Genomic DNA, 14721 nt, shown 5'->3' with positions numbered 1-14721 from the left:
CAAGAGAGGAACGGTACCTCTCATTTACCACAACCAATAACTACAAGAAAAAGCTACGGTACTTCGTAAAATACCTAGACACGAAACGTATATCGCGAGATACATGTGTCCCTATTCGTGAGGAACCAGGACACATAGTCCATTTTGGCAGCAGCCAATCAGTAAACGACACTGATTTTATTCTGTACAATAATGTTGATTCTACCCTGGTGAATGTGAATTTAGCAGGTATTTAATCGTAACGTATTGTGGATTGGACTGTCGTTAGTTCGATACATCCTAGAGGACTCCTAGCTAGAGACACCGGTAAAATTTACTTGTTCAGAGAACTTCAGGATAATCTCTAAGTGCTGTATAACCTTGAGACAATATTGTCACAGAAAAAGTAAGGACAGAAGATTCGTCTGGCGAATTTGTTTACCTTGATGTCGGACATTTTGTAAGCGGTGGAATGTCTAATCAGAGCGTGAGTTTGCTGAAGTTAAAGAGACTGACATTCCCCTTCACTTCTGTTCTTTCTTAAATGATTGTTCCTCATTGACTCACACGCAGCCACCTGTGGCCCAATGACAGAAGCAGCACAATGCAAAATATTTTAATTTTCGGACTATCGCCAAATGAAACCACAATTTAATTTTTTTTTTTTGTTCCTGTCTCCGAGTATCGGCGCCTGCTCCGCTCGGCTGCCAACGGGTGGCATCTGTCGAGTCTCTTTGATGACTGGGGGTGGGAGTTTAAACGAGGGGGGGGGGGGGGGTAGAGCCGTTTGGCAAGCCCAGGTCTTGGCTCGCGCCAGGAGTGCGGCGGGGAGGGGGGTTGTAAAAGGGGTGAGTTATGGCTGGGAGGGACAGCGAGCTGGCACTTACCACCCTGGAGGGGTGTCGGCACCGGGGGGGGGGGGGGGGATGAAGGTAGGGGGAGGCAGAGTAAAGCCACTCGGAGGGAAGCTGTTCTCCAGCGCAACAAATGGCTGTAAATCAAATAAACATCGCCGCTCTTCGCGGTCCGTGGTGGCCTTTCAAGAACTCCCTCTCTGGTCTCCATCGCGCACCGGTAGGATGATAATGTCCTTGAAAAATTACCCAGAAAAAAATAGAACTGCAAGAACTTTAAATGACTCGAACAACTAACTACATTAATTAGAATTTCTTACAAAATAAACTCGCGTTATTACTAGGGACTGGAAAAATTCGCGTTTTCAATGACCTTTAGGAAGTAATCTATGTATTCGGAAAAATTACACCTGCTCGTTGATCACCTTTAACTGGAATTCCTGTAATTCGATACTTCTTTCGTTGAGCGTTATTCACTGGCTCAGAGTCCTTCAGAAAATCTGTGGTCCAATCACTAAAGTGGCAAAAGGTAAAAACCATTTGGATTATACCCTATTGTGAAATGAAACATTAAATTGTTCCCAGTTATCTAGCAATAAACAAGGCTGCAAACTGATGTACATTTGAAAACTTATTGTCATTGGATCGTTTGTCAGTTGACACTCCCAATTTAACTTGTGATCCATTCACTAGGAACCAGGCAGATGGAACAATGTGGCAGTCACCAATCAACAACCTACCCTGCCCTGATTGTGTACTACGATGTGGATTCTACCCTGAGTACATAAAGTTACCTGAATTTTGCAGGTCTATATTATAATGTTTTGTTTTTTATATAAATTATTATTGAAAATAAAGATTCCTGGCGGAAACATTTTACTGTTTGTAAGGCTTCAATAAGCCATGTTTGTGTCTGAAAAAAAAATTACCTCACTATAAAATACAAGCGCGTGTGTATACACTCTTGAATTTGCCATAATGTTGCAGGTTTTTGCATTTCAAACTTCTGTGATTCCTTCGAAAAATAACTAAGTGGCGTAAAATATATTTCATGTACCCAAAAACTACTTATGAAGTTACAATCCGTTTTGTATGTTATCTTGATGCAAGAACATTTTCGTGATAAATCTTCATATTTGATTTATTGAGACCAACATTTCGCAGTTAACGTGTTTCCACCAAGTTGCTACATACAAACGTGTGGGCTTTTGGTAATCTTGTATAACTAGAATTTCAACTTGCCTCGAAATAGAAAGCCTCAAGCTATTGGTAATTAATTAGCTGTAATTTATTGCGAATCCTAAATCGTGAAAAAAAGGAATTGGTAATATTAGCTTGTTCAATGACCTACATGATCCACAGTCCTCTACATACTCTGTCAAATGTTTCATGCTCATAGGGGCCTGCCTTGAGAGATGTGTTACCGTACGAGCCGTGAGTCGATACTTCTTTTATTTACCGTTTCGCATTGGCTCTAACTCCATCCGCATAAACAGTGAGCCAATTGGGTAAGCATCACAAAGGTTTGAATTTTGAACTGATCGAAAAAAAAAATCATTTTGTTCTGTCCGTAATTGAAAAATAATATGACGTCAAACAAAAGTGTTAGCCAATGAAAAGTATGTAATATCTTTAGTATGAATAGGACTTTGGACACTCTAGCCTTGTGGTTAACATAGGCCTACCACTAAATTAATATTGTTTCATATGACTGGTTCTCACACATCATGTTGGTTATTTTTTTTATTTCCTCGTCATTACTATTATTTTAGGGCCTGTTCTGAAAATTCAACACAACACCTTTCTTACATTTTTTGTTCTGCCACAAATATTTTCAAGAGATAATAGGCGAGTCACGTAAATGTTTGTATACCCACTATATTACACTTAGAGAATAACTGTTTGAAATATGAATAACACGACAACAAATGCAATGGCAGTATAGTTTTGAATTTGCATGGATTAAAATATTATCAAGGTGTGTGCGACCTGGCATTAACATCTCGTCGGCAGCGAGATCATTGCAGGCCACGAGGAGTCAGGCAGTTTGGATGGAACAGTGGTGCGGGAAACTGAAGCAAACCCGAGAAACCCCCACCGGCTCGTGGAAACGTGCGCCACGTTTCGCAGCAGAGCACCCGGGTTGGAACTCCCCACCAAGCCACACCCGTCCCTCTGCAGAGTAGCTCAGAGCTTGCTTACGTCAGCGGGAGGATCTGGCGAGAGGTTGGCGCGCCGCGCGCTGGGTGCGTGATGCGCTCTCAGTATTACTACTGGTGTCTCCCATCCTTGCGCGTACCACGTGCGTCAGAGACAGCCAGCGCTTATGCGATCGCTACGTGCGGGAAGTGACAACTACAGTCTGGTCACCTGGGCGCTGCTGCACCGGCCCTTCAGGGCGCTGCTGGAAATGCTGGCAGTTGCGCACGAGGTCGCGAACATGCCCGGCCAATGGCAACACTTACCTGACATTCCTCCAGGCCTGGTCGCCCCGTGTGTGACCCGCAAGATCGTGTGGTTGTGAAACAACTACAGCACTATGCCTGATGAGCATCTGCCTCACGTTCATATCAGCGGGGACCCTGCTTCAAAATGTCCCCTCCGAACTGCACTGGTGGGACATGAGTGGCGACATCGAGGGTACCGACGGGTGACGTCCCCCGCTCCTAACAACACGTCCCAACTAGCCTCACGTGGTAAACATGAGGGATTGAGTAATAAATAAACTAAGAACGCGTATTTATCATTCGCAGTGTGTAACGCATAGAGTTCGTCTTGGCAAGGTTAATCTGCTATGTGTTAAAATTACCTTACGTAGCTTGGATGAGTAAGAGCAATAAAGTGCTCACCGCACATTTCAAAATTTTGGTGAAGGGCAATCATTTTTTATCACAATGATTACCTAACAGTCTGGAAATAGAGTCTATTAATTATTAGATATCTGCACTAGGCTACACTCCAAACACTTGTATGTAGGCACTACCCCATATACATGTCAGTGACCACAATTCTCACACCCTTTTGGGAGCAGCGTCTATACCTCGTGGCGCTATCATAATCCAAGTTCACACAAACTCTAAAAATCGTGTAAATTTCTAGAGCCACTCTCACACTGACAGGGTTATACACAAAAGTAAATAACATTGAAATTAATTCTTAGCGGAGCAAATAAATTATAGAAGGTGTGACAGGAAGTAACAGCCAAATTCATAAATAAGTATCCTTCAACTTAATACCAATGCAAGCGGTAGAAGTATATCATACATACCAACAATTACATGATCGATGAGTTGGCTATAGGCAAAGGAAGTAACACCAAAGCTAAAATAAGGAATGTCTTATTCATGCGCATGCTTAATTAAATGATGATCATGATACTTAAAAAACATGGTACCATTAAAAAAATTTAAAGTATAATAGTGGGTGCATAAAAAATACTAACATTAACTTTTACATTAGCTTTATTTGTTTTAATTTTGGACTTTGAGTTTTAAGTAAATAGTTAAAATTTATTTAACGTGTGTGCGTATTTAACCATGCATGCAAATTACGATACTCACTCATGTCACACAGCTTTAAGTCATATCAAAGTTTAAGGCCTTATTATAAATGCTTTGAAATATTAATAATGTACACTCGGGCTCTTCATTTGATGGCACCATTTACCCCGACGTTTTCCTTTGACAGTTTGAATTTTACATTCGCCAACAAACACTAAATTTGGTTCCGACGGTAAATTTCATGACGATAAAAGAGAAGTTAATCTCATAGCCTAAGCGCCAAAATAAAGTGTGTGAGAAATACGAAAAAAAACAAAAAAAAAACAGACATTGACCTCTGCAAACTTTATAGCCAGATTGTAAAGCAAATTCCTGGTACATCATCGTTTAACCGTCATCACGTCCCGTTTCGCGAAAATCTCCAAAAACTCACATAGCCCTGCTAGACGCTGACTACGATCCTTCAACTGTTCTTACTATACGTCTCTCCCCTCTTTTCCCCTCCTTACAAACACAAGTCCAGCGCCAAAACACATCACTCGTAACGTTCAAATCACACACGTAAAATAAAATTCTACACATACTTAAAATTACCTACTTAAGGTAAGTAGCCATAAAATTAATACTATTAATCATAAAATAACTATAAACTCAAAATAAAATTCAAATGTTAATATACATGAAGGTTCTCAATGTTTCCAACGTCTTTTGTGTTGCCAACTGAGCCACTTTCTTTTCAGTTCCAGGCATTAACAGCTACATATAAAAAATTTAATATTTAATAACAGTCTTAAAACTAGTTTTTAAAATGTTTCCAATTGACAATAACTAAAATTGACCGAGAACTCGGACGGTAGCGCCAACCCGAATATGAAGTTGGCATTTGAGGCTCGTGTCCGCAACAGATGCTGCAGCGCCTCTTACTCACAACCCAGGGGCGTTCTCCCTCGTCTGCTCGCAAAGGCCCAGGAGGTCTTTGACCGAATAACGAGCCGTTGCTTCGTCGACGATTTCATTTCATTCCGGGCTTTCAGTTCGCAGCGTCTCGTCGCCAGCTGAGACGGGGCGCGCGTATCAGGGTGCGGACCGCGGAGAGGGAAAAAAAGCTTTAAAAAGACATCAGAAACTCTTTTACCAAACCATTTCCTTGCGGGCGTTAAAAAATACCTCGCAAAGACAGCTTCAAGACAACTTTAGTATTACAGGCACTACTTTACAACATTTCAAGCATTCCAACATGGTTCGTGAGAACGTGTTTAAAGAGAAATCTAAAATTCTGAAACAAATAAAATTATGTATAGCTACCAAGCGCATTAGATGTAAAACACGAAAAAAATATTTTTAACACGTTTACAATTGTATTTATGCAAGTATGAAAGTGCACAGGCGAGTGTACAGATATTCGAGTGTATAAGAATGTACGTATCCGATTGCGGAAGTATGCGACTGTGCTATTTATTATGCAAACATGATATCGAGCGCTGCTGCTGCCATCTATGCATATGGTAAGTAATTTGTTAGCCATACCCATATAAATAATAATATAAATGTTCGTTCGTTTGCAGCCCCTTGGGATACGGAAGTCGCAAGAGACTACAAACTCGGTGTATAACACCTCACGTTAATGCGAAGTTCCTAGCTGGATAGGAAATGAGTAGCTACACTGTGGAGGAAACCCTTACGTGGTATGAAAGAAAAACAAATAAATATAACCAAAATAGCAAAACCATTTATAGCTTAGTAAACTCTATACGTATTCGAACAAGCAATTAACAAGAAACTGATTAGATACGTAATACAATAATGATCAATTTACATACGCCAAATATACAACAAAAAAAACGTTATGACACATGCAATCCCGGGTCTAGTTCAAAGCAAATCACCACGACCAAGGCAATAGGACTAAACGCCCCAAAAAAAAAACTGCGCACCCAATTAAGCGCGCAAGCCCAACAAATTCAGTTACAAACAATGACTCTCAAAAATTCAAGCATTGACGTACAAACCGAGACAAAGTACTAGTTACACGAAGGTTTATTACTCTACCAAACCTGACAGTACTTCATTCGACGCGGCGGACTAGAGATTGCATGGCCGTACACGCGAATTATTCACCGTGGTCGTCGTTGCAAAAGGTTATAAGCTGGCTAGCATAAATTCAAATTTATTAAAGGTGATGATCCTTTAGACAAGAGTTCTCAACCCCGCTACACCAGCACGTTTATTTCCCAAAGTGAATTTAAGTAAAGTTCTGTCAGACGTGCCCGAACAAAAATTTAACAGATACAAATTTACAAAACATTATGACGACCAACAGCTATGAAGTGATTAAATCTGACAGAACGGCAACAACAATACATGTTGTTTCTACTAAAACTCAGTTAATAAGAGGCTCCAATGAGTTCTGCGAGCCCTTAAATAATAGAGCCTAACACAATTGCGCATGCGCGGAGGGGAAATTAAGGGGAAACAGCGCACCGCACACCAGACACATGAGAATTCACCTGTAAATAAATTATTGGCGAGAGGGAGGGGGTAGGAGAGGAGTATAATGACGTGAGGAGAGGGATAGAAGGAAGGCGCATGTACGAACTCTGAAGATACACCCGCTTCACGTTTAGAATCTTAAATCGCAGAAAGTTATTTATCAATTTCTTTAAAATTTCGACACAACGTTGCATTCGAATACACGTGTGTTTTATATACCTATTTCACAACTGTAACGGGTAAAAAGATAGCTAAATATTTAGCTAGGCAAAAATATCTATAAATAAATGTATATTCGTCTTCTGTTTTGTAAAGATAAGGATATTGATAGGAAGATACAGACAGAGATATAGAGATTTGTAGAGAGAGATAAAGAGATATAGAGAGGTATACATATATAGGGAGATTGAGAGATACAGCGAGGGATATATAAAGAGATGTATAGATATGTAGATATGGAGATGGTTTGAGATATAGATATAACCATAGACACAGAGAGACATAGAGAAAGATAATGTGATATGGAGAGATATGGATGTATATATAGACATACATGGAGAGATATTGAGAGATATATAGATATTGAGAGATATATATTGATTTAAAAATATAGAGAGAAATAAAGTAAGATATATTGAGGGACATATATAGATAGAGATAGAAAGTTAGACAGAGATTATTTGTGTACTTGTACCTAATTCAAAGATATTACCAAAAAAAAATGAAAAAGTCATAGCAACGCATACCGGGTATTAGTTAGTATTATATATAAAAATGGCTTGAATGAATTACTCAATACAGGTTCACACTACATGTTAAAAATTTTAACAAACGTGGTGACGAGAAACCTGTGCAGAGTCTTACGCTCAAATTATTAGTTATTTCTACACCACTTCATCCAAGAGCCACAATACTGAGAGTTGATGTTGTTTTTCGTTACACTCTGATCTTGTCTTAACCTGTCAGCTGTAAAGTTTTTTCACTTCAAAACTCAATATATTTCGAAAGAAAAAAGTCATCAAACGAATTTAGTACACAATTCTTTAATTGTTAAATTTTTTATCACTTACCATAAAAAAACTAATGTATTTTGGTCTTAATATCTACGTTTGAAAACTTTTGTTTCTCAATTTTGTTTTAATATTTAACATTACAATCACTTGTATCGGTTATTCTCACGTTGTCTCCATGTGAGTTAAAAAAGAAGGTAAATTATCACTAACGAGTTGTACAAACTGCAGCCCGACAGAAATGACAAGACATTAGGCTTCCGTCACGTGACTGAATAGAGAATGTGTTCTTCGTGAGAAGAAGCCACTTGAAGCACCGCCTAACTGGTCGCCTGATTGTGTTAGCGAGACCCAGAACCACGGACCGCTAAGGGTTACTCCCGGTGACGCCTCTAAAGCAATGACGCCTCTAAGCGCGAGGCTACTAACTGACGCTCGGCGTTCATTGCGCAACCTGAAGCATCAACTTGGGGATTCAAAAAAATTTCTAATGAAGAAAGTATTACACAAAAATCATTTTATTGTACTTTTACAAAATATTTCCTTAGAAATCAGGTGCCAAGAATTTTTTTGTAATACTACAAGAAAGATATTGTATAACTTTGTACATCATATGGCTATGGGTATTTTAACGTGTATGAAATACTTTTTCGAGTTAAAACTGAGTATTTTTTAAGAAAATCGCCGCATAATTTTATATCTTGTTTGATGTTTCATTAAATAATTTTTTTAAACTATGGCAAAGATAAATGGATTTTGTTTTGTTTTATAATTGTTATTAACGTGCACAGCTAATACTGGGAAGCTATTCAGGGAACGGTTTTCTAATATCTATAATTATTGGAGGTACTAGGACAATACATAGCATAAATACTCGGGTAAGAATCCAATCCCAGTATAACTGCAAACACTATTTTTTTATTGATACAGTTGTTTTCATGTAAATATACAAAATTACAAATTTATTTAACTTTGTATGAATATTTATGTTCTACTTACAAAAATATTTACAGTGTAAGAAGTGTTGAAAGCAATTGTACATCTTAAGTTTCCTTCCCTTTGGATAGATTAGTTTTTCTATAAAAGTGAGAAATACGCATTTTGTGCAATTAAATGGGTGTCGAATTTTCATGAGCGTAAACAAAGGACACTTTTAAAGTGAGCATCACTCCATGCATTACTTCATCAACTTACTGCCCAGAGAAGACGCAAAGTCTCCACCCTCTTTAAAGACGATGGTTACTGTACCTGATTTAATCCCCTCACTGTCTCACACAGAGGCCAAGAATCACTCCGTCTCACTCCTATTGTTCCAAGCTGCAGAGAATACTGTTAAAATTGTTGACTTAGTCAATCGGGTGAGAGCAGTAGGTACAAATTTATATTTCAATTTTGCCATTTGTTGTTACTTCAAAGAAAATATACTCCCGTAGTGTCAGTTGCGTAAGAAGAAAAACGATATTTCAAATATAAAAGACTGGTAGTATACGTTGCAACATTTCCCAGCTAAACTGAACAGGCCGACTGAAGAAATCTTGCTAAGCTTTACTTTTCGGTAAAAAGCGCGTTAAAATGTGAAATTATACGTCAAAATATACTTATGTGAAACCGATTTAATTTAAATTATTATTTTTTCTATTAACAGCATGAATGTCAAATATAAATGTTCAGAAAAACTGGTAATGTTATTACCAACTTAATGTATGTGAATCCAGTAATACGGTTAGTTCAGATCATATGATTTAATTTTTTCAAAGTTACTCTTAAAAACGTTCATATTAAAATAGAAGCCAAAATATTTATAAAAAAAATATATTTATATGAAAAAATTCTCGGTACTCAAAACCAATCGAGTTATTTAATAGTGTAAGACTAAATATCTGATAGTTATAGATCTCCCAAATTCGTCTTATTTTGGGCACTTGTCTGTGCCTTGAAAAAATTTTTGTACGTTTACAGGATAGTCCCTTGGAAACTCAATTTACAGTTTACACTTAGAATAGTAAATGTGCAATTTACAATTTACAATTTACAAAGCTCTACCTCGCAGTTTTGCCAAGTAATATCGTTGAAAACTGGGTTCTCGAAAAATTGTCTCGTAAAAAGTAGATTTTTTTATAGAGTACACTAGTACATTAGGAAACAAATTTATTTCGTTCATTGGCTACTACCACATTCCACTTTCTGTCCCGATGGCATGTGACTGAATAATACGAATCTTCGATATTTCCTTACAATCGGTCTGTATTTCAAGGGCGCATCAAGCACCCAAGTGCCAGAGAAATTTTCATTCAAATTTACAACTTTTTTTCTATTTTTGACCGGCTCCCAGTGTGATGACGCGAATTCTGCACGTATCTTCCGGTGGATCACCCGCACCACACGACTGATCCTGCGACTCACGCATAGAGATCATCCTGTGAGCAAGGTAGTTACTGACGTGCAAACCTGATACAGATCTGTTTCGTCCTCTGTCTGCGAATAGGCCGTCCGTCAAGCCTGCGGGCACGGAGCACGTGGCACGGACGGGACGGTAGTACTTCACCAGCCGCGGTCTCGTGCCTTGCACGCGCGCGTGTGTGTGCGTGCGGCGGAGAGCCGGCGGGGAAAGTGACCTCTCTTCTCTTTTCCGCCCGCCGTCGCACAGACGTAACAGACTTTTCCGCCGAAGTGGTACGCAGATGGCGTGGGAAAGGCATCTTTATCTTCCGCCCCCGGAAGGCCGTGATAGAAGAGGAGAAGGGAGGCGCAGCCTCGCCACCTGCTGCCCTGCCTGTCTTCCCCTGGGCCCGGCCAGCTCCGCCCGAAGGAAGGAAGAAAAAAAGGGTCCGGTCTCCTCTGGCTTCGCGGCCGTGTAAACACAAGGCGCCAGGATTCCTTTTTTTTTTTTTTGGCACGTGACGCAACCAACGACCACCCCCCTTCCCCTTTTTCGAACTCTCCAAAAGATGGTACTCTGAACGGTTGTACTGCTACAAACGCGCACATTAAAAACGTATAGTATCAGTCGGGGTCCAAATGGAACGGGCAATGTAACTGCGTTACTGGCAGTATTAGCCAATTGCAAACACGTATTAGATACACGTTTATTAAATATTTAATTTTGTGCAATGTTTAGCTTGGTGTCAGATCGAAGTTGCATAAATAGGGACAATTTGTTTTCCTAACCTAACTAAAAAAAAAAAACTAAGTGCATTTGCAGGCCGTCTAGGTAGGGAAGAATCTAATTGAGGTCTCAGGCCGAAGCCCATACCCCTAAACACGCATGGTTTTAGCCATGCAGGAAAGTAAGCTCGTATCATGTGCTAGGAGGGGATAAGCACAATACGGTGAATGCTAATATGTGATTAAAGTCATGATTCAATGCTGATATATGGCCACGAAATATCTTGTGATTGTAGACCGTGTTATCACGTCTTTCGCGAATAAAAATTACTCTAATGTGAATTTTTTAAGGCTTTTCCCCAATACCGTTTTTTTTTATTAGGCTATAAAGTGTGGAAATGTATTTGGTAAGAATGGAAGATTTCCATTTCGTATTGATAAACAGAGAGGTTGCTTGTATAAAATGAATCAGTTTGACGTTTGTTTAAACATGTTTATATATATATTTTTTAATATACAGCATAAGTAATTTACAAAAATACGTTTTACTATATCTCGCTTGTGTGATGAATGGACAACAATAATTATTAAAATTTAGGGTTAACACATTTTTTAAACACTTAATTATTTCAGCTATTTTTTTTTTCAATATTAAATTCAAGTCTTGTTAAATCTGTTGTAGTCAGACTAAAAATTATTTGACGATAAACCCTGAAGCTGCAGTTTTTTTTTCTACATGGAAGTCTGACAAAAATTAAAAAGTCAAAACAGGGAACAGACAAAGAGAATGTTAACACAGTCATTGATTGGCATGATATGCATTTTAAACATTTGGAAAAAATATAATGAAATAAATCATTTCAAATAATAAAATGAAAGACAATTTCACAGACACCTGAGATTTAGGTGATTTGTATTTCTGCTGAGGGAACTCACAAATAATCCCCTAATTTAAGATATATTTTCTTACCGTGTGATGAAAATATTTTCCCAATCTCTGACCAAAGATGACAAATTTTGGAAAATAAGTACTTTATTTATTGGAAACTACCAAATTACGCATTATTAGAATAAAATAGGTAATCTATTAAATATTACGTAAATATAACCTTTTTATGGTGTCTAGTTATAAAGCCGCCACAACGATAACGTCAAGAAACATGTTTTGTTAATTATCTGTAATTTTAATTCTCAAGCATTTATAACTGTTTTAGCAAACTTTATGTAGATCAATCATAATTTTCAGTCACGTATTTTTTATAATTTATTTAAACAATAAAAGATCATTGATTACCAGTTCTTAAAAATTGTAAATGGGTATACTAAATAATAACACTCAACTGCCTCGGCCATGAAAGTCGTCTTTCAAATTTTAATATGAATTAGTTGTTTTATTACTGTTTAAACTGAGAGTTTGTAGAGTTAATCATGATATTAATTAGTCACTTCTCTCTCTTTATCCCTGTGTTGGCACTATTTATTTACGAAAATTTATTCTTGCTCTTAAAAAAAACACACACATGTGGGAACGTAGCCCTCACGCGCGCTAGAATTGAAACTTCACAGAGAGTAGTGCAGGTTATTTTAGGCCCGATTATTCAATTTTAAAAACATATAATTATAAGTTACTATTTTAATGACCTATTATTATTAATTAGAGTCCATGCCTTCAGTGAAATCCAATTTATGATAGCTATAATATGATACACAACCATACTTAATATGTACATACAAATTTTTACAATTCTAATTCAATTAAAATTTTTTATAAATAAAAATGTTTGCCGTTTCCAGTAAAACAAAAATATAGAACTGTAGCTTCTCTTCACCAACGTTTGCCCAAGAAGAGGAGTGGGGCATTAAATATCCCCTCTCCCCCTCGTCTTTATCTAGTGACCCAATCTTAAGCCCCCTTCCCTTTTCCGCCATTGAACATGTTTTTTCTTTTACACTTACTCCAACGACTATCTCGTTTCTGTATTACAGAACGGTCTCTCCTACTCCCCTTGTGTATACCATAGAGCAAGGATATTGAGAACATGAATTACTGTTCTCCTTGCCATATAAATGCATTCTACGTATCTTATTTTGGCTTGCTTGCTGCTTAGATAGCGAGATAGAGCGATATATTATAGATTTTTCCCAAAAAAAATTTTAAAACATTTTTATTTGAGATCCCACCACACTGATAAAATGTAGTCTTAAATTATTTTATGTAGTACAGTATGTAGGATTTGGTTTACAAAATGTAGCTTTCAAATTTTTAAGTGACAACGTCTAATAAATCGATGAACGCCGGCTGCACGCACGAAAAAGTGTCCCGTAACGCACATTGTCCCACTACGGATGTCCCACTACGGATTTGTCTTGTTATGCTCATTGTACGCATGCGTGGCATCTCTCTTCCACTCGATTGGAATAACCATCGATTTGACTTTTCAATCATATTTTGGTCGTTTGAATTATTAGTATGATGTAATTTAACGATCGTCCGCCGATTTTCAGCACAATCGGTACGGTTATTAATTTTCCGCCTACCACTATAAGAAATAAACATGGCGGACTACATACGTTTTTAAAACTTCCACAACACAAAACAAAATTTTTATAAATATATATATATCACATATGAACAAAATGGTTTCCAATATGGCCTCGTGGCCGCGCGGTTAGCATCGCTAACTACAAATCCAAAGGTTGACCAATCGAATCCTGGCCGGTGCAATTCTTTTATTTCTGTACTTGTAAAAATAAATAGGGTGCCGCGACACTACAAAAGTAATAAATATATTTGTATTAATGAATGCTAATAAAAGTAAATTTATCAATTAAATTGTAGATTTCATTTCACTCTTTCTTTGTATCCATACAAAATAGTGATAATTCAATAAAAATGATTCAATTTAATTCATAAAAGTATGCAGAGGTAGATTTTATCATACAAAAGATAGAAAAATTTAAAAAAAATTCTTCCTCAAAGAATATAATATTTTTAATGCCTAAATGGTTTGGTTGCAAAAACCTATTACGCCTCAGTCTCAGGCCGAATATGATATTTAATTTTCTTCTGGATCAATCATTTCATCAATGTTTTGTTAGGACGTTGTCACGTTAAACTATCGTCCGTAAACCGAATTTACAGACAACCAATTTTTTTTCTATTGAATAAATGTTTCCAAGTTAACTTCGGATTTGTTTGAAAACCTATCAAATATATTACTAATAAAGTTAGTAAGCCTAAAATATCTGAATTACAATTAAATACATTTAATGTTGCATCGTTTCAAAAAATTAGGCAAATGCATAATGTACCATAAATTATTGTGTAACCAGTGACTAAGTTTTTGAGCAAAAATGCGTCTCCACTAGTCTGTTAGCAATCGTTAGTACTGGAGGCCTAAACAAAAGTTCTAGTAACGAAGATCCGCTGCGACGCGGATGTTACAGAATGCCGTGAGTAAGTTGCAACTTGGCGAACCAACTTATCGGTCCGCACGAGAAACCGCCGCCATAACCAAAGCGCACTTATTAGGCGCAACACAATAATTACGGGACCATTAAATTTTTCAAATAAAATAAATAATAATAGTTAAACAAAATTGTTGAACAAATTAAAAAATTTAAGCTAGAATATTGAGTAAAAAGTAATTTAGCAAAAAAAAATACTGAATAGACAACCGAATGAATTCAAAATAAGTAAGCACAGGTATAAAAAAGTTAATAAATGTAGGCGGATGAACACGCCTCATGGGTGAACATGAAAGAATAGCCTTCTTCCATGTA

The 14721-nt window shown here is 37.4% G+C and overlaps 1 protein-coding gene across 1 annotated transcript in view; it reads left to right on the top strand.

Moving 5' to 3' along the window:
- The first annotated feature begins 3379 nt into the window (after positions 1-3379).
- Positions 3380-14721, top strand: part of LOC134530202 (uncharacterized) — a 29513-nt gene continuing 18171 nt past the window's right edge. Inside the window, exon 1 of the mRNA XM_063364901.1 lies at positions 3380-3473. Coding sequence (XP_063220971.1) covers positions 3380-3473 — 94 coding nt within the window. The remainder of the gene's footprint in view (positions 3474-14721) is intronic.

This window comes from Bacillus rossius, chromosome 1, assembly GCF_032445375.1.
Source record: "Bacillus rossius redtenbacheri isolate Brsri chromosome 1, Brsri_v3, whole genome shotgun sequence".
Taxonomy (NCBI): domain Eukaryota; kingdom Metazoa; phylum Arthropoda; class Insecta; order Phasmatodea; family Bacillidae; genus Bacillus; species Bacillus rossius.
This window is presented reverse-complemented; position numbering and strand designations above follow the sequence as displayed.